This window comes from Nyctereutes procyonoides, unplaced genomic scaffold (genome assembly GCF_905146905.1).
Source record: "Nyctereutes procyonoides isolate TBG_1078 unplaced genomic scaffold, NYPRO_anot_genome, whole genome shotgun sequence".
Classification (NCBI taxonomy): domain Eukaryota; kingdom Metazoa; phylum Chordata; class Mammalia; order Carnivora; family Canidae; genus Nyctereutes; species Nyctereutes procyonoides.
Window position 1 is genome coordinate 15,877,990 of NW_026575145.1, and position 19,971 is coordinate 15,897,960.

The following is a 19,971-nucleotide window of genomic DNA, read 5'->3' on the forward strand; positions in this document are numbered from 1 at the left end:
CCTCCCCTTCTCTCCCCTTCATTGCTTAATGCTTATTCTTTGCTTGGGGCACGCAGTTCGTCTTTCCTTTGTCAGAAGAGATCAGGCTTTGCTTGTACTCCCCCCCCCCCACTGTCCATATTACACCCATTCTTCAAAGTCCAGAAAGACCTCCTCCTTGAAGATTTCATTGGCATCTCCACATCACAGTCATAGCTCCCAAACAATTATTCTCCTGTGTTGTAGTCGTGACAAGACAGTGGAATCCTGTACCCCTTTCTCTTGATTTGAACTGTTAACAGGAGTCCTAGGGCTCATTACTTGTGACAGTGGGGCCTGTGCGCGTATATGTATTTGAAGTGCAAATCTGTAATTTCCAAAATACTGGTTCTTGAAGCATATGCAAATTGCTTAAAGGAGCACCATTCAAATACTATTATGTAATGTTTTTGTTATCAAAAGGGGAGAGTGCAGTGAAAGTGCCTGAGGTATGGGTTCACTTATCTCACAAACCAAGGGATTCGTCTTTTATTAAAAAAAAAAAAAGGCACATTACCAATTAACTACGTCCTAAAATTTTCCAAGTGAGTGACTTACAAGCAGGCATGTTTTCTTTTCAAAGCATGCGAAACACAAAGCGTTGGAAGGGCATAACCACAACCCACCGGGAAAAGTCAAAAGCACACTCTCAGCGGTGCTGCTTACCAGGACGCCACCGGGCCTGAATTTACGCTTTTGTAGCCTCAGTTCTCTCGTCAGTGCAATGGAGATAATGCGCGAAAAGGCTGGTTTCCAGGGTGTGGTGAGAGGTTTTCCTCGCGGTGAAGTGCGGGCGGCTCGCCTCCCGGGACATGCGCGAGGAGGGCGGCGAGAAGCGCGGCCGCGCGGGGCGGGGGGAGCTGCGGGAGGAGCGGGGCCGCCGGGACAGTCCGGGGCCGCCGGAGGCTCGGCCCGGGCAGGGCGGCCGCGGCTACGGCGTGGGGCGTGGGGCGTGGGGCGTGGGGCGTGGGCGTGGGGCCTCCCGGCGGGAGCGCGCGACGTGTGTAGGCGCGGGGCACAGCAGGCTGCGCGTGCGTGCGCCCGTGTGCGGGGCCGCTGGGGCCGCGAGCGCGACCGAAAAGCGACAGCTGACGAGGGAGTCCGAGGCCAGCAGGGCCAGGGCGTCCCGGTGGTGGCGGCCACGCGTCCGGCCGCCCGGTCTCCGCAGCGCCCCGCGTGGCGGCCGCTGGGGTCGCCGCCGGGAGAGTCGATTTGCTCCGCCTCCGCCGAGCTCGGCTGCCCTCCGCAGCTGCCCCGCCCCGCTCCCGCCCGCCCCTCCTCCCTTCCCCGTCCGGGATCGCGATGGACGCGGCCAGCCCCCGCCGCCGCCGGCTGCGCCGCGCGGGCCTCTGAGCTTCAGGCCTGAGGAGCCGCGTGCCGGGGACCGGACGTGCGCTGGCTGCCGCCGGTCGGGGGAACCTCTCGCTTCCCCGTCACCAGGTCCCCGCGGAGGAAGGGGAGGGGCGAGGCGCGGCTTTTCCTGTGCCGCCTGCCCGGCTCGACCTGCGCGGCCTGCGGCTTCCTGGTAACTCGAGGGCCGCGGCCGGGCCTGGCTCTGCCCGCGGCCTGCTTGGAGCTGGACCGGAGCGTTTCGGGACGACCGGCTTGGGTACGAGCTTGAGGGATGGGGAGGCGGGAGCGCCCTAGGCGGTGGGAAGGGCCAGGCCTGGGGCCCGGGGCCCGGGCCCGGGGCCGGGGCCGGGATGCCCCGCGGCGTGCGGGGAGCGAGACCCCGGCTGCGGGGGAGGTCGGCCGGGCAGCTGCGGGCTGACCCGCTTGGCCCCTTTGTTCCCCTCCCCCGGCCCTGCGGGCGGCGGGCCCCGGCTGGCTCGAGCCGGAGCCTGGTTTGCCTGAGCCGGAGCCCCCCTTGCCCTTGAGGAGGGCTCGCCTCCCGGTCGGGCCGGGGACGTCCCCCCGAGCCTCGGAGTTCCGGGCGCCGCTCCCGAGAGACCCGCCGCCCTGCTCGGCCCGGCGGCCTGCTCCGGGCCCCGAGGCTTGCCGCGCCCCCCCCAGAACTTCCCCGTCCTTAGACACAGGTAGCTAACTTAGCAGGGTCTGGTGCCAGGAAACCCGAGCGCGGTGCCTGCGCCTCCCGGCGCGGGGCTCGCCTGGGCCCGGAGTGTTGGGTCATCCGCGCGGGTCGCCGCCGTTGGCTGCCCACCCGGACCCGCGGCTGGATTCACACCCCTGCAGCTGGGTTCCGTGGGATCCAGAGCTGCCCCCCGGGCCGGGCGCTTCCTGGCTGTTGTAAGGACTCGCCTCTTGGGGCTGCTGCTTTATTTTGTTTTTCATTTGTTTGGTTTTTAACCAACTGCTCCGTTCTGAGGAGATGGAGAAAGAGGGCTGGAGATTGGCCTGCATCCTGATCCGTAAGGTGTTAGTCCATTGCATTTACTTTTAGCATTTTCTTTTTCTTTTTCCTTTTTTTTTTTTTTTTTTTGACTTTTAAGAGTTGCCAAGACTGCCAGAATTCTTGACCAAGCCTTTGTTCCTGGATATATCTTGCATCTAGTTATTGTTTGTATGTGAGCATCTTATAAGAAGCAGTAAAGTAAATTGGGAAGTAAGCAGAATTAGTGGAATTGGAGATAATTTTAAAGCAGAAACTTAATTTGGAGGGAGATTGGATCAAAGTGCTTAAAATCTCCTCAAAATACTGAATCTAACCCTTATCAGAAGATCAGTTTTGGGTGGAGGGGTGGGGGGAGGAGTTTGCTGGAAAAAAAAAAAAAAGAACCTTTAGTAAGGTGTTCTTTGCCTTTTGGCACAGACGTTGGTGATAGCAGTAGTGGGACCTAGAGTTTGTTTGACTGTATTTGACAAAGACAGCTCTGGTTTCCAGTTAAGTAGCAACCTAATCAGCTTACACTCTAGCGCAAAACTGGTTTTTATTTAGTGTGGTAAATGGATGTTAAATCGGAGGAATAAAGTCGAAAAACTGCATTAAAATATTCTCTCCAAACATACTTATGAGTCTTTTCTAATTCCTAGGAGGACACCACGAACATTTGGTTCTAGCCGGTGTAAAAGAGAATTTTTTAGACCCACGCTGATCAGTCAAGGATATTTAAAGGACTTCTTCCTTTTACTCTTTTAATTTAAGCAAAGAGGCTTTTAAAAAACCATGGCAGATGTGGATCCTGATACATTGCTAGAATGGCTACAGATGGGACAGGGAGATGAAAGGGACATGCAACTAATAGCGCTTGAACAGCTATGCATGCTGCTTTTGATGTCTGACAACGTGGATCGTTGTTTTGAAACGTAAGTACATCCCTTCATCATCGTCTTTGGGGTTGCTGTGGTGACATCTGTTTTCAACCATTTGCTGACTTCAGTTTTTGTAGACTTCTCTCTAGTGAGTTTTAAAATTTTTTTAAAAAAGTTTCTGCAGTTCTGCTTGTACACTTTTCTGAGAAGTAAAAATTGGTAGATGAAGTAATTCCTGTAGTGATAATTGTGATGACACAGATATATGTTTGTTAAGTAAATAGGAATTAGGGAATATTAATTTTAACTTCTAAATTTCTTGATTCGTGTTCAAATTATTTTGTAAACTGAGAAAATACAAATACCTATTTCTGTACCAAGACATTAACTTGAAATAAACATGAAAATACAGAAAATGATGAACATAGTTTCCAACTACCCTTTCTTCATGGGTATTAACTCATAGGAAGTTGTACTTAAAGCAAATGATTGCTTTGTAAATTTCAGCTTGGAAGGGTATAAATTGTGTTACTCATATAGTCTATTTTTGGGATAGTAGAAACATTCTGAAATTTGGAGAGTTTAAACAATTTTATTCAGAGGTTTCAATGTAGAATTTATTTGAAAATGTGAAAAAATTCATTACTAGATTGGCTATTAATGCTGTGTTTTTCCTCTTATATGATACTTGCCCAGTTAGATTAACCATTCTGAATGCTGAACACATTTGGTTTTTACTGTTTATATTATTCGCAATTTTGAATTCCATTGTTAAGTAAATGAAAACTCAGATTTTCTATATTTGTCTTCATGCCGTTTTGAGGAGATTAGAAGATGTTTGAGATGTTGACTTAAAAGTTTGTATAATTATTGGGTAGCCTGGGTGGCTCAGCGGTTTAGAGCCGCCTTTGGCCCAAGGTGTGATCCTGGAGACCCGGATCGAGTCCCACTTCAGGCTCCCTGTATGGAGCCTGCTTCTTCCTCTGCCTGTGTCTCTGCCTCTCTCTGTCTCTCTCATTAGTAAATAAATAAAATCTTAAAAAAAAAAAAAAAGTGTATAATTACCTTAATTTCTTTGAGGTGGCAGTAAAGGCTGTTATTACTAAATTGACAAAATATTTTTAACTGCCTTCATTTTTGAATGAGTAATTAATGAATATGAATTAAGGTTGATTCTTAGTTGTAAATCCCATTAAGACGATAAAAATCTTAGGATAAAAATTCTTACAAAGTTTCAGAATCACAATTTATTTTTTGTTTTTGTTTTCTTTCTAGATTTGATTTGAATTCAAATTAGTTAACATGAACTGTAGTATTAGTTTCAAGGGTAGAATTTAGTGATTCATCACTTGCCTGTAACACCCAGTGCTCATTACAAGTGTCCTCCTAAATGCCCATCATCTATTTACCCCATCCCCCCTCCCAAAATAAAAATTTATTAATGGCCCATTCATGTGAACTCATTTTTGTTATTAACAAACTTTGGATAATGATTTAGCCTCCCTGTTGACACTTAGTTTAGCAGGATTCATAGAAAAGTGAAGTATATTTTTGAGTTTTCCTAGATTTCGTTAGAGGGTCTTTATTAACCTGAGAATTACGCTTTTTTTAAAGGTTATACTTGCCAATCAATTTAATGATTGTTTTGTATCTTCTATTAAGGACTAATATATAGTAGAGTTATTTTTTTTTAGTAGAGTTATTACTAATGGCATTTAAAAAGGTGTTACCATTATTAACACGATTTTAAAGGAAATTTTTAAAATAGCAAACATCCTTATATAAAATCCTACCATCCTAACATAACCATTATTCTTTCCATATTCCTTTCTAGGCTTATTTATATTTGATATAATGTAATTTTAAGAAAGATGAAATTAAAGTTAGATGTGACTTATATTTTTAATTTGCTAAGATAAAAAGACTATTTCAAATTGAAATGGTTACCTCTGTTTCATGTAGCATACCAGTAATTTGTCTACCAAAAAAATGGATGTTCAATTAAATTTCTGACAATTAAAATTCTTAGTTTGCTCTTTTATTCTATAGTCACATTTTCTTGTCACAAGAAAAATTGTTCTGATTCCTTTGAGCCAGAGAAGCAGCATGATTTGGTGGAAAGAATGGGCTGTGGCATCAGAGACCTAGTTTGGATTCTTGGATTCTTGGTCTGCTACGTGTAATTTAGCCTTTGAGAGCCTTAGTTTACTTTCTCTGTAAAATAGCAGTAGGCTCCTTGTGAGGATTAAAGGAAAGAATGTTTGTGAAAAGTGTTTTGGGTAAAGTGGGCTACCCATTAATACTACATTTCTGATTTTGAATTTTGAGACCTTATTTTCTGAAACTGATTGATTTTGGAGAGTCTTTTTAAATTCTTTTCAACATTCAACAAACAGGGTAGGGGAAAAGCAAGATGATACGCATGTTTTAACTATTGGTGAAAATCTCCCATACCAACTTGATTTCATAATATACTAGAAAATAGTCCTTAGTTATGTTGAATAAAGCAAAAGGTGTCTATGTTCAGATGTGTTTTTCCTTTATTAACTTGTATTAATAGTTCTATGTATTTAGTCAGGAAAGGCAGATGGTGTGGTAGAGTAATGGCCTTTGGGATGGGATAGATTTGGGTTTAGATTTTTGTGAAGATTGAAAGGGATAAATATATGTGAAATCTCTAGCATAGTGCTTTTCACATAATAGTTAAACCTTTTCCTTTGACTTAGTATTACACAAGGCTCTACGTGTTTTGGAGTTTTGACAGTCTTTTTGAAGTTAAGGAATGTACATTTTCTGTGAAGCTGTGCTGTCTCTTATTAATGCCTGAACTCTAGAAAATAAAATTCAAGTTCAAGGTTAGTTTTTGCTTTCATCAGTGATTATGTTAGTGAGTTCAATTTAATGTCATAAATTTATGAGTTAAATTAAGAGTTAAATTTAATGAGATACAAATGAGTTTGTGTTCATGTTAAAATAGATAATTATTGTACGTATTATAAATAGATAAATCCTGGGCACTTGCAGATTCTGCCTTCTATAACTTCAGATAGTGTAATTTAAAAGTTCTATTTTGTGGGTAGAATCTAAGATCTAGAAAATGGAAAATTAGGGATAGTACTTATAGGTACTAATATTTAGTACCTATAGTAAGTATCCCTTTGAGAGAGAATCTTAAGCAGGCTCTATGCCCAGCATGGGTCTCTGTCTCACAACCCTGAGATCATGAATCATGACCTCAGCCAAAATCAAGAATGGATTGCTTAGCTGACTGAACCACCCAGGCGCCTGAAGGCTCTTTAAAAAATTAAAAACAAAAAAACAAAACGGGACGCCTGGATGGCTTAGCGGTTGAGCGTCTGCCTTTAGCTCAGGGCATGATCTGGAGTCCCGGGATTGAAGTCCCACAACAGCCTGCCTGCATGGAGCCTGCTTTTCCCTCTGCCTGTGTCTCTGTCTCTCTGTGTCTCTCACGAATAAATAAATAAAATCTTTTCTAAAAAATTTAAAAATTAGCTATTTATGAGGGCACAGAAAGGTGTACAGTGAATAGTCTCTCCTGTCTCCTGGCTAATCAGTTCAGAGGCAACCACCACTAATCATTTTTCTAGTGTATTCTTTGAGCAGTATCTCAAGGAAGAAGGTCTTGAGTCTGTATTCCAAAGTGGGCAAGTTGAACACAGTGATGAAAACTTCCTGTTGTATATTTATAATATAAGATGAAAAACACCTACAATAGTGACAAGGCTTTTAACCTTTTAAAGATTTTATTTATTTGAAAAAGAGAGAGAGGGAAAACATGAGTCAAGGGAGGGGCAAAGGGAGATGGGGAAACAGACTCCCTGTTGAGTGCTGAGCCTTACTCAATGGTAGATCCCAGGACCCTGAGACCGCGACCGGAGCCAAAGTCAGAGAGTTAATTGATTGAGCCACTCGAGTGTCCCTAACCTTTTAAATTGTTTTCCTACTTTATGTCAAGTGTTAGAGATATGGTGATGACCAAAACAGATAGTCTCTTACTCTTAAAGGTGTCTAGTAGTCGATAGAGAAGGCGGATTTATAGAAATAAGATTGCAGTTATAAACTGTGATGTTAGAGTGCAATGAAGGAAAAGATTAGGGTGCTATGACAGTATGTAGAAGGGACATAACCTGGAGGAGTAAGGGTATTCCTAGTGGCCTTCTCTGAAGTAGTTTTTCCTAAAGATATGAGGGAAGTGTAAGAGTTTATGGGATGAAGCATGAAGAGGAGGGAAGGGGGTTCAAATAAGGAAGCAATGTGTGAAGATTTGGTGGGATAAGTATGGCATGATTGAGGAACTTGGAGAAAACTAGTGTGACTGGGACAAGGAAAGTTGGCTGGAGTGCTAGTAGAAGGTAGGGGCCAGATGGGATGGAATCTTGTATATGGTAAGTAAAGCTTTTTGTTTTATCTTAAGAGCAATGCAAAGGCAATGAAATACTGCAAAAGAATGACATGTGATTACATTTGTCTTTCAAAAAGATTACCTGCTATTTTTTTTTAAGATTTTATTTATTCCTTAGAGAAAGAGAGAGAGGGAGAGAGAGAGAGAGAGAGGCAGAGACACAGGCAGAGGGAGAAGCAGGCTCCATGCAGGGAGCCCGACGTGGGACTCGATCCCAGGGCTCCAGGATCACACCCTGGGCGCCAAACCAAACCGCTGAGCCACCGGGGCTGCCCCATTACCTGCTCTTTTGAGAATAGAATAGATGCTTAGATAAGACAAAAGAACAAATTCTTCTAGACTTGGTAGATTATGGCCTAGAGAGAGAGGTTTGTAGTAATAGAAGTAGGAAGAAGTGGGTAGATATGAGAAAGATTTAGGAAGTAAAATAGAATTTGTTGAGATATGAGAGTAGTGAGAAAGGAAGTATCATGGATTACTCAGGTTACAATGGATGATGATGCCATTCAGTGAGAGAATACTGGAAGAATTTTGAGGGGCTGAGATCATGAGTTTGGATTTGACTGGATTCTCATTTCTGCCTCTGGATTTAGTCTGTTGCATTATGTTTTGATAGAAATACATGAAAAAAGATTATCCTCCATAGATGTAGTTGGAAAAGGGAGGAATGTTGTGATGATTTTTTTAACATAATTATGGATATTCTTCTTTGATACGATACCAAAACTAGACAAGTGATAGTTTCTTTTTTATTTTTTTTATTTAAAGATTTTATTTATTTATTCATGAGAATACACAGAGAGGAGAGAGAGAGGAAGAGACATAGGCAGAGGGAGAAGCAGGCTCCATGCAGGGAGCCTGACCTGGGACTCAATCCCAAGTCTCCAGGATCAGGCCCTGGGCTGAAGGTGGCGCTAAACTGCTGAGCCCCCCGGGCGGCCCCACAAGTGATAGTTTCTTAAAAGTTACTTATAATGTGGATTCTGAATCATATCAGTGAGCTTTTTGTATTCTGTTACATAAAATTTATTGGTCTCTCTTGTACTTGGAATGGATTTTTTTGGTCTACGGCTGTACCACCCTCAATACACCTGATCTCGTCTGGAATGGATTTTTTCTTTTTTTTTTTTTTTTTTTTTTTTACCCGTGTTTAAGCTTGTAAAATTGTGTGCTGGTTATGGATTTACTGAATTATACAGATATTCCAAATGTTGACATATGTCACTGTATAGTATCACAAACTCACATTTGTTTAACATGAATACTGATGTCATCAGAAAAGTTTCGGTATTGGGAAGCTGTCTAGCTCATGGTGGCAGATACAGGTTTTCCAAAATTGTCATTTTTGCTTGAAAGCTTTAGTGTTATCTTTGGCAATAAACGCTGTTGGTTGTTTTCCTTCAAGTGGAAGGCTTCGTTAAATTTTGAGAAAACGTTTGCCACATTTCCAAGTCTGAATAATCACAGTTTGCCTGAAGTTCTTTCAAGTAAAGATGGTGTTGCGTGGAAAAAAAGTGTCTGGTTCAGTTCTCCAACAGTTATATAAATGCTTTCACTTGACACAACCATCATTCTTCAGGATGCAGAAGTGCTTTATATTTATTACTTCCATTTCCTGAGGTAGGATATCTAAAAGATAAGTATTCAAGGGTTGCAATTCAGTAAAATTAATAATTTTTCCCTTCATGAAGGTTATTCTGTAATTCTGTAGTGAAACTGCCCTCTAATGCCAGAGCTCCACAGTGAAGAATACAGCTAGTAGTTAGTATAGTGCCCTTGCCTTGATTCATGCTGAAACACCAGCAGTTTCACCCACTATTGCTTTTGCATCATTAGTGTACATGTCAACACAGGAAGAAAAGTGATTCAAAAAGAGAAAGGACAATTGTGCTGAATTGTGGTGAGAGGTCAAGTAGGGTGAAGACTGAAAATGTCCTTTAGATTTAGCTACATTCTCAAGGACCTTGATCTTAATGAGAGTGGAGTGGAGTGGTGGTGAGGGGCAGATTTGAATGGGTGCAGGAGTATGAAGAAATAGAGCCAGGGAGTGTGGAAAACTTTTTCAAGAAGTTGGATTGGAATGGGGGTGTGGGGATTTTGTCTTTTAAAGGTCAAAGAGATAGGCAAGAGAATATCCATAGTGTTTAAGATTCTGAGAAACTGGGAGAAAATTGGCTTCTGTTAAGACCAGTGCTTCTAAACTTCAGTGTGCAAGATGCAGATCACCTGGGGATCTTGTTAAGCTGCAAATTATGATTCAGTTGGTCTGGTGTGCTGATAGTCTGTTTTCCTAGTATGCTACCTGATAATGTTGAAGCTGTGGTCAGAAAATCTTGTTAAGGAGCAAAGCTCTGATCTCTACTGGTGGAGAGATAAGTTTTAGGTAGTGTGTTCCTTGTAAAACAGGGAAGACGTAGAGATTAGATGTAGATGTTTTAAGTTTGTTGGTGACCTCTATTTTCTCCCTGAAGCAGGAGATTGAAAAGAATAGTATCTCCGACTGGTATGGGGAAATTACTATGCCCCTAATGTGCTAATAGCTTCATTAAAAATATCCCTGTCTCCAAGCTAACAACAACCAGAGTCATACTTTAAAATATATATTTTTTAAAGACTTTATTCATGAAAGACACACACACAGAGAGGCAGAGACATAGGCAGAGGGAGAAGCACATTCTGTGCAGGGAGCCCGATGTGGAACTCCATCCCGGGGACTCGGGGATCACGCCCTGAGCCAAAAGCAGATGCTCAACCGCTGAGCCACCCAGTCATATTAAAAAATATGCCTTAAAATATTTTTCATGGTCTTTCCCCCCCAGCTTTATGGAGGTATAAATAGTCTTAAAATAATTATTTGACTGTACCACTCCATTTTACAAAATCTTTGGGTCTTATCTCTCTCTAGTAGATAAGATTCAAATACCTTCAAAGACTTCTGCATTCCCACAGTACTACTAGTTACCTAATACTTTTGTTTTTCCTTTTTCTTTTTTTAAAATTTATTTGAGAGAGAGACAGAGAGAGTGAGCCCATGAATGTGGGGAGGGGCAGAGGGAGAAGCAGACTCCCTCAGCAGGGAGCCTGACATGGCACTATACTAGAGCCCTGGGATCATGACCTGAGACCAAAGCATATGCTTAACCGACTGAGCCACCCAGGTGCCCCTCTCTTTTATTTTTATTTTATTTTATTTTGTTTTGTTTTGTTTTTTAATTTTTATTTTAAAAAATATTTATTTGAGAGAGAGCGAGCATTCTTCCTTGGATAGAGAATGTTCATTATTTCAAATACATATAATCCTAAAAAGTTAAATAAGCAATTTCTGTTTACAGAGATCAGCTGTTGATGTACTTCTTTTCAGTGGACAGCAGAAAGAAGTGCTAGAAGATAAGGACCATTCTCTGTAAGGGGCTCATAGATAATGATCTTCAGTGAGCTTTTATTAAGTTTACCAAGGTGTCTGTCACCTTAAACTACGAAAAAAAACCCTAAAACAACAAACCCACTCTTCTTCTTTGTAGCTATAAATAATGTATGCTTTGCATACTTGTTGACTGTGTCATTAGGCCTTTGAGTTCCTTAGAGCCCAGCACTGACTTAATCATTTTTATATCCTACCGTCCAATACCTAACACAGTACTTGGCATAAAAAGACATTCAGTAGATACTTGTTGAATGAATTGCAGTCAGATTTATGTGTGTGTTTTAATTGGAGAAAAGCAAGTCTACATATTGGAATTTTACTCCCTTTTTTGTTGAGAGGGCAGGCCATAATTTTCAACTGCTGTGATGGGAGTTATTTTTAGGTAAGCAATACAGAGAGAGTCAAGGCTGGGAGCAGGAACAAAAATAAAAGATGAAATGGATCAAAAGATGTTTTTTATTATCTTTATGAAACCAAATTTATTAGACTTTTGCAGTTAAAATTTTTAGTTCTTTAATAAAGGAAATGCCCAATTTATAGACTATATTCAGTAAAATATTGCCACTTTAGATAACTTCCTTTATTTAAAAAAAGTTAAATTTTATATTGTAAATCTTCAAAAAGCCCAAGTCTAAGTGATATATAGTCTGGAAAAAAAGAATGATAGTTAGAGTATAAAAACTATTACAATTCCCAATAAAAATTATTTCTCTTTGAAACTTCATGAAACTTTTTGGTACTTGTTTTAAGTTACTTATCGCTGCTTTCATCAGGGAAAGATTCTGATATTGCAGGTAGCATTTTGGAAACCATTGCTTAAATTTAAATTCATCGGAAGTTTCTTCTTAATCTCATTTGTGTTGTTGACTGACAGTTCCATATAGGAGTAATCTTAATATTTCCTGATTAGGCTACTTTTAGGTCTATAAAGTAGGTACTAGGTCTATAAATTTAGGTACTAGGTTTACTTATATAAAAATAATTTCTACCCATAATGTGAAAGATAAATCTTTAACAAGTAACTCTTTAATTATTAATAAAATTTTGTGCCATGGATGTATACTTTTAGCATTATTCAGAGAGGGCTGTGATTATGGTATGTGTGATGTTTGTTTTTTTCTTAAATTTATTTAAATTACACACAGTAAAGTTCTGAGTCTTGACAAATGCAGTTATGTAACCACCACCAAAATTGAAATTTAGCACAATTCTATCATCCTGAAACATTCCCTAGAGCTGTCCCTTTGAAGTTACTCCTTCCCCAACTCCAGTGCTCGACAACTAGCGGTCTGTTCTCTGATACTATAGTTTTGACTTTACCAAACTGTTGTTGAATCTCATATACATTGTATGGTGTTTTGAGTCTGGCTTAAATGTACTGTATTGCATTTGAGAGTCCTCTAGGTTGCTGTGGGTATAATAGTTCTTACCTTTTAATTGCTGTGTAGTACCATTTTATGGATGTACCCCACAGATGGTTCTTCCACTTTTTTTTTTTTTAAATATTCTATTTCTTTATTTGAGAGACAGAGAGACAGAAATAGAGCAGGAGCGGAAAGGAGAGGGAAAAACAGGCTCCCCGCTGGGCAGGGAGCCCAATACAGAGCTTGATTCTAGGACCCTGGGGTCGTGACCAGAGCCAAAGGCAGATGATTAACCAACTGAGCCACCCAGTCGCCCCTCCATTTACTTCTTGAAGGACATTTGGGTTTTTCTAGTTTTGGTGATTATGACCAAAGTTGTTATAACCATTAGTGATAAAGATTTCTGTGTAAATAGTATTTTTGTTTCTTCTGCAGTTGTTAGAGAAATATCTGACAAGATGTAGAAATTGGCAAACTGATTTCAGAATTTATATGGAAATGCAAAAGACTAGCCAAAACAACTTAAGTTAGGGGACTAATAATACTGTATTTAAATTCCTGTTCTATAGCTACAGTAATCAAAACTGTGGTATTGATGTGAAGGAAAATAGATCGATGAAATAGAACATAGTTCAGAATTAGACTCACAGAGACACCTTATTTTAACAAAGATGAAAAGGCAATTCAGTGGAAAAAGATAGTATTTTTTTTATGGTGCTGGAACAATTGGTATCCATATGGAAAAAAGAAAAAAATGAACTGTGATTCATACCTTACACTGTATACAGAAATAAAATTAAAATGAATTGTAGACCTAAGTGTAAAACCTAAAACTGTAGAACCTCTAGAAGAAAACATGGGAGATATCCTTTGTGACCCTAGGTTAGGCAAATATTTCTTAAGAGATAAACACCAAAAGCATAATCCATAAGAGAATAAATTGATATGTTTGAGGGTTTTTATTTTTTAAATTTTTATTTATTTATGATAGTCACAGAGAGAGAGAGAGAGGCACAGGGAGAAGCAGGCTCCATGCACCGGGAGCCCAATGTGGGATTCGATCCCAGGTCTCCAGGATCGCGCTCTGGGCCAAAGGCAGGCGCCAAACCGCTGCGCCACCCAGGGATCCCTGTTTGAGGGTTTTTACAACCAATTCTTTGTATAGTAGAGGACTGCTTAGGTTACTTATTTCTTCCTGAGTGCATATTCATTTATTTATTTAAAGATTTTATTCATTCATTCATGAGAGACACACAGAGAAAGAGAGGCACAGACATAGGCAGAGGGAGAAGCAGGCTCCGTGCAGGGAGCCAGATGCAGGACTCGATCCTGGGACTCTAGGATCACGCCCTAGGCTGAAGGCAGGCACTAAACCACTGAGCCACCCAGGCGTCCCCTGAGTGATTTTAGTAGTACGTCTTTCAAGGAATTGGTCTAACAATTCTAATGTGAATTAGAATTTATCAGCATAGAGTCATTTGTAATGTTCCTTTTTCTCCTTTGTGTGTTTTGTAGTGTTCTATTTTAACTTACCTGTTGGTGTTTGGCTCTCTTTATATTTTTTTGATGGTTGCTCTGGGAATTGCAATTAACTAAGAGTTAGTATTTTACCATTGAAAGTAAAATGAAGAAGCCTTAGAACTATGGAGATCCCTTTATCCTTTATAATTTTTATGTATCTCAAATCTACATACATTGAAAATCTGAAGATACAATCTTAAAATTTTTACTTTCAAAAGTCAGTTTAATAGGAGAAAAATAATCTATTATATTTACCTACATATTTATTACTTCTGTTGCTCTTCCTTCATTGCTGAAGTTGCATGTATATCTTCTGGTATCATTTTCTTTAAGTTTGAAGAACTTTCTCTAACAATTCTTTCTTTCTTCTTTTTTAAAGATATTATTTATTGGGCCATTGGGTGGCTCAGTCAGCTAATAAGTTTCTGCCTTAAGCTCATGTCATGATCCCAGTGTCCTGGGGTTGAGCCCCACCTAAGGCTCCTAGCTCAATGGGGAGTCTGCTTCTCCCTCCCCCTCTGCAGTTCCCCTTGCGTGGCTCTTTTTCTCAAATAAATAAAATCTTTAAAAAATTAAAAAATAAAGATTTGTTTATTTGAAAGAGAGAAAGAGAGCAAAAGGGCGGTGCAGAGGGAGAAGGAGAAGTTGATTCCCCGCTGAGCAGGGAGCCCAAAGCAGGGCTCCATCCCAGGGCCTTGGGATCATGACCCGAACTGAAGGTAGATGGTTAACCAACTGACCCACCCAGGGACTACCTTAAGGTAGGTTCCACACCCAGTGTGGAGCCCAACATGGGCTCAGGACCCATAAACTCTGGACCCAGAGATCAAGACCTGAGCTGAGATCAAGAGTTGGATGTTTAACCTGCTGAGTGCCCCTCTTTAGCAAAACTTTCAAGGATGTCTGCTGGTGATTAATTTCTTAGTTTTCCTTCATATGAGAATGTCTTTATTTTGCTGGATATAAAATTCTGGGGTGACAGTTCTTTTCACCATTTTAAAGATATTATTCCACACTTTTCTGGCCTTTATGATTTCTGATGAGAAATTGGCATTTATACTGAACTTTGTTTCTTTGTGTTGCATTTCCTCTTGCTGCTTCTAAGGTTTTTTTTAAAAATTTACCTTTGGTTTTTTTGCTGTTTGATTATGATTTGTCAGTGCATGGTTGTCTTTGAATTTATCTTATTTGAAGTTTGCTTAGCTCCTTGAATATGTCTTTTACCAAATTTGGGGAATTTCTTCATCAAATCTATTTTCTACAGACATTTTTTTTTCTCCTTTCCTTCTGGGACTCCATTGACACAAACGTTACACTTTTTGATGTGTTCTCTCAGATTCTTAACACGATTTCCTTTTTTTCTCCCAGTCTTCTCACTCTGTGTTCTTCTGATTGAATAATTTTTATTATCTGTTTAAGTTCACTATGTTTTATGGCTTTTGAGCCCATCTTGTAAGATTTTCCCTCTACTCACAAACTATTTTTTATTTCTACAACTCATTTGATTCTTTTTCTATTTCTCTGTTGTAAACTTCTGTTTCCATTCATTTCGAGAATGTTCATATTTACCTTATGGAGTATAGTTACAATAGCTGATTGAGAATCCTCTCTGATAAGTTTATATTATTTTTCTCTTTTCATCTGTTGACTGCCTTTTTTTTTCCCCTAGTAGACTCCCATGTGTAGTGTGGAGTCAAATGCAGGGCTTGAACTCATGACCCTGAGATTAGGACCCGAGCAGAGATTAAGAGTGAGCCACCCATCCTAACTCCTTTTCTTGAGTTGCATAGATCAGATTGTACTGATTCTTTGTGTTTTAAGTTTTTTAAGGCTCCATGCCCAGTGTGTGGCTTGAACTCATGACCCTGCGATTGAGAGTCACATGCTCTACTGACTGAGCCAGCCAGGCACCCCTGTTTCAAGTTATTTTGGATTTTATCTTAAATATTTGGGGTATTGTGAGAATCTGGGTTTTATCAAAATCCTCTGGAGATAATGTTGATTTTGTTTTGTGTTAGCATGTAGTCAATCTGGTTATTTAGATTGCAAGTTCTGTCTTGCCCTCTGTGGGTAATGGTTCTATTGTTAGTGATTTATAGCTTTTGTTATGGTGTTTGGGTCTACTCTGTACATAATTCATTCAGAGTATAATCTGGGACTTGGGTGGTGGATTATTTTTGTCATACACATATTCATTTGTCAGAGTCTTTGCTGCTCTTCTTTAGCTCTGTCCTCCACAGTGCAGTTTGGAGGCCTGCTTAGGATTTGTGTCTGGGATCCTTTTTTTGCTTTCTTTTCTAAGATTTCCCCTGTATCTTTTGGCTACCTGGAGCCCTTTTTACTAGTGTTCTAGCTAGGAAACTGAGGCTCTCTTGATGTTATAACTATACTTCCCAACCCCCTCCCCACTCTTCTTTGCCCTTGTGCTGGGACTAGACTAGACTTCCCCCAAATTGAAAGTAGTGAAAGAAAAAGAGAAGATAATAGGATTCCTCTTATGCTCTTTTGACCACAGGGGCTCCCTTTTCTTAGTTGCCAGTTCTCTCCAGGGCCTTAGATGCTTATGCCATCTCCACTGCACTGTGCATGTCACTCAGGGTTTTAGTAGGAGGCTTAACTCAGGATAGCCTTGGGGCCAGGCAGGGAAGAAGAAGCCTCAGGAATTTCTTCCTACACTCTCTGACTCACAGAGACCCTCTTTCTTGGTTCTGAGTTTGTGGTCTGTGTTCTTGCTATGTGACATTTGGGGACTTGACCCACAAGGGGTCAAATCAGAAGAGAGGAGAGAAGCCCCTGAAACTCACTTCCATCATGGGTCTGGACTTCTTCCCCTAATCCATCTGCTGTGTACTTTTCAGAGTCCTCAGATAGTTGCTTTTCTTGTTTTGTCCAAGGTTCTTGGTTGTACTCATTAGGAGAAATAGGCTATAATAAGTTTGTTGTAGTTAACTTGCCCCAAACTTTAAATTTATTATTATCTGGGAATTACAAAATATGTTTGTTACAGAAATTTGGAAAATTCAGAAAATCTAGTTTTCTTCTCTGCATATTTTAACATGATGAATACCATAAGGAATGTGATTTTTTCTTTTACCTAATATTTCTATTAAACAATATTTGTATCATATGTTTTTAGTAAGTACCTGCATAATCTCTATGGATGTGTCATATACTAAATCATGCCCTTGTTAGATATATAGTTTTTGTCACTGTGACCATCTTTGTATATACACTTTTGCCTGATAACTTTCTTTGAATTCTTCATAATTCATATAAGAGGAAATCAAAGTTCCTTAAGTTTTAAATAACATTTAATTATTTCTTTTTTAAAAGATTTTATTTATTTGAGAGAAAGAGAGTATGCATGTGCCCAAGCAAGGGGAGGGGCAGAAGGAGAGGGAGAAGCCAACTCCCCACTGACCAGGACCCTGAGATCATGACCTGAGCCGAAGGCAAACGTTTAACTGACTGAGCCAGCTAGGCATCCCAAATATTCATTTATTTTTTGAAGTCTGACCCAACGTGTTTGTATATAATTATCTTTTTAGAACTATCTTCAAAATGGTACTTCTTTTGGTAGAGGACCTTATGGCTTTTGGTAGTTTTGAACTTTAGAGTTCATTGTAAGAAAATCTAATTGAAGATAATGTTATAAGTTTTCAGTCCTTGGAGGAATGAATGAGTAGGTTAGTAAATTTTTATTTTTTAAGAGAAAATGGAATGGAGATTTTAAAATAATGTTAATATATGCCCACTGTGATTTTGTATCTGCCTCAAGTATGTATTCATATAGAAATAAGGTCCATATTAGAAATGCAGAAGTAAAATATGAATGATTGAATTTATTTTGGGGTAAATTTTTTGTGATTCTAATTAGAGACTCTGTATCCTCAAGTGTTTGTCTGTATGCAGGTGTATACGCCATACAGCTTTAGGTTCTTTTTTTTTTAATTTTTTTTATTTATTTATGATAGTCACATAGAATGAGAGAGAGAGAGGCAGAGACACAGGCAGAGGGAGAAGGCTCCATGTAGGGAGGCCGATGCAGGACTCGATCCCGGGACTCCAGTATCACGACCTAAGCCAAAGGCAGGCGCTAAACCCCTGAGCCACCCAGGGATCCCCTTTTTTGTATTATCTTGATAAGGGTTTGAGTAATTCTGAGTTTAACTTTACGAGTTTATTAATTCTGAGGTGCCTGAGTGGTTCATTTGGTTAAGTGCTGCTTGCAGCTCAGGTCATGATCGTAGGGGCTGGGATCAAGCCCTGTGTCCAGCTCTCTGCTCAGTGTAGAGCCTGTCTCTCCCTCTTCTTCTGCCTGCTGCACCCCCTGCTTGTGCTCTCTCTGTCTCTCTCTCTCTCTGTCAAAGAAAAAAAAAATCTTGAAAATGCTTCTGCTGGGATTATACTTTTTGTTTGTTTCAATTTATTTTTTTTAAAGATTTTATTTATTTATTCATGAGAGACACGGAGAGAGAGAGGCAGAGACACAGGCAGAGGGAGAAGCAGGCTCCATGTAGTGAGCCCGGTGTGGGACTTGATCCCAGGACTCCAGGATTATGCCCTGGGCCGAAAGCAGGCACTAAACCACTGAGCCACCTAGGGATCCCCTCAACTTATTTTCTATTATTTATTTTTTGATAGAATGTATGTGCTGGAGGCTGGGAGGGAGAGGAGAAAGAGAATCTTAAGCAGGATCCACACCCATCGCCCCCTATAAGGACCTTGATCTCTCAATCCTGAGATCATGACCTGAGCTGAAATCAAGTCATATGCTCAACCAACTCAACCACCCAGGCATCACCCCATATATTCTTTTTCATGTGACATTGACACACATTCCCATTGAGAGGGCCTCTTTTTCCCACTGCTTGAATCTGGTCAGCTTTATGAGTATAGTAAAAGTGACTGCTGTGTGGCTTCTAAAGCTGAGCCAGCAAAGTTTCTACTGGATTCTCTTGGGACTCTGGCTTTTTGCAACACAACCACCATACTGTGAGAAGGCCAAGTAGCCACATCACAAGGCTAATAGGTGTTCCTATTAACAAACTGAGGAGAGGTCCCAACTAAAAGCCAACAAATAGTATCCTATAATTTGCTTATTTCTTTAATTAATAATGCTGTGACCACCTTCCCACTTTAATATGAATAAACCTAGGTCAATGTTTCCAATGTCAACATAACATCCAATATAGCGAATAGCCATACATTATTCACCATTGAAGTGGTTTCCAGTTTTTTACTACTTGAAATAGTGTTGAACAATCTTGAAGGTATATATTTACATGCCTGTACCAGTACAGCTGACCCTTGAGCAACATGGGTTTGAACTGTGCAGGTCCACTTACACATGGAATTTTTTATTTTTATTTTTATTTTTTTTTATTTTTTTTTAACTTTTATTTATTTATGATAGTCACACACACAGAGAGAGAGAGAGGCAGAGACACAGGCAGAGGGAGAAGCAGGCTCCATGCACCAGGAGCCCGACGTGGGATTCGATCCCGGGTCTCCAGGATCACGCCCTGGGCCAAAGGCAGGCGTTAAACCACTGCGCCACCCAGGGATCCCTGAATTTTTTTTTTTTAATAAGTACTATACAGTAACTGTTTATTCTGTGGTAAGCCTTCTGGTTAACAGGAGGCTATAGGTAGGTAGTTAAGTTTCTGGGGAGTCAAAAGCTATACACAGATTTCTGATTGCAAGCGGACTTGGGTAATGGGGAGGTCAGTGACCCTAACCCCCATGTTCAAGGGTCAACTGTATTTAGGAAGAGAAGATTCTCAGAAGTGTTTCTGTTTGTCTTTAGTTTGATGGATATTATTGAACTTATTTGGCTTCTTTTTTTTTTTTTTAAGATTTTATTTATTTGAGAGAGATAGCTCGCACAAGTGGAGGGGAGGGGCAGGGGGACAAGCATACTTCCCACTGAGCATGGAACCCAATGCAGGGTTTAATCCTAGGACTCCAAGACCATGGCCAAGCCAAAGGCAGATGCTTAACTGACTGAA

General features: G+C 40.5%; 1 protein-coding gene across 5 annotated transcripts in view; it reads left to right on the plus strand.

Moving 5' to 3' along the window:
• The first annotated feature begins 1,320 nt into the window (after positions 1 to 1,320).
• Positions 1,321 to 19,971, plus strand: part of HECTD1 (HECT domain E3 ubiquitin protein ligase 1) — a 92,965-nt gene continuing 74,314 nt past the window's right edge. For all 5 annotated transcript variants that reach the window (XM_055309213.1, XM_055309216.1, XM_055309214.1 and 2 more), the window contains exons 1-2: positions 1,321 to 1,627; positions 3,010 to 3,282. In XM_055309213.1, the coding sequence (XP_055165188.1) occupies positions 3,143 to 3,282 (140 nt within the window). In that variant the 5' untranslated portion in view covers positions 1,321 to 1,627; positions 3,010 to 3,142. The remainder of the gene's footprint in view (positions 1,628 to 3,009; positions 3,283 to 19,971) is intronic.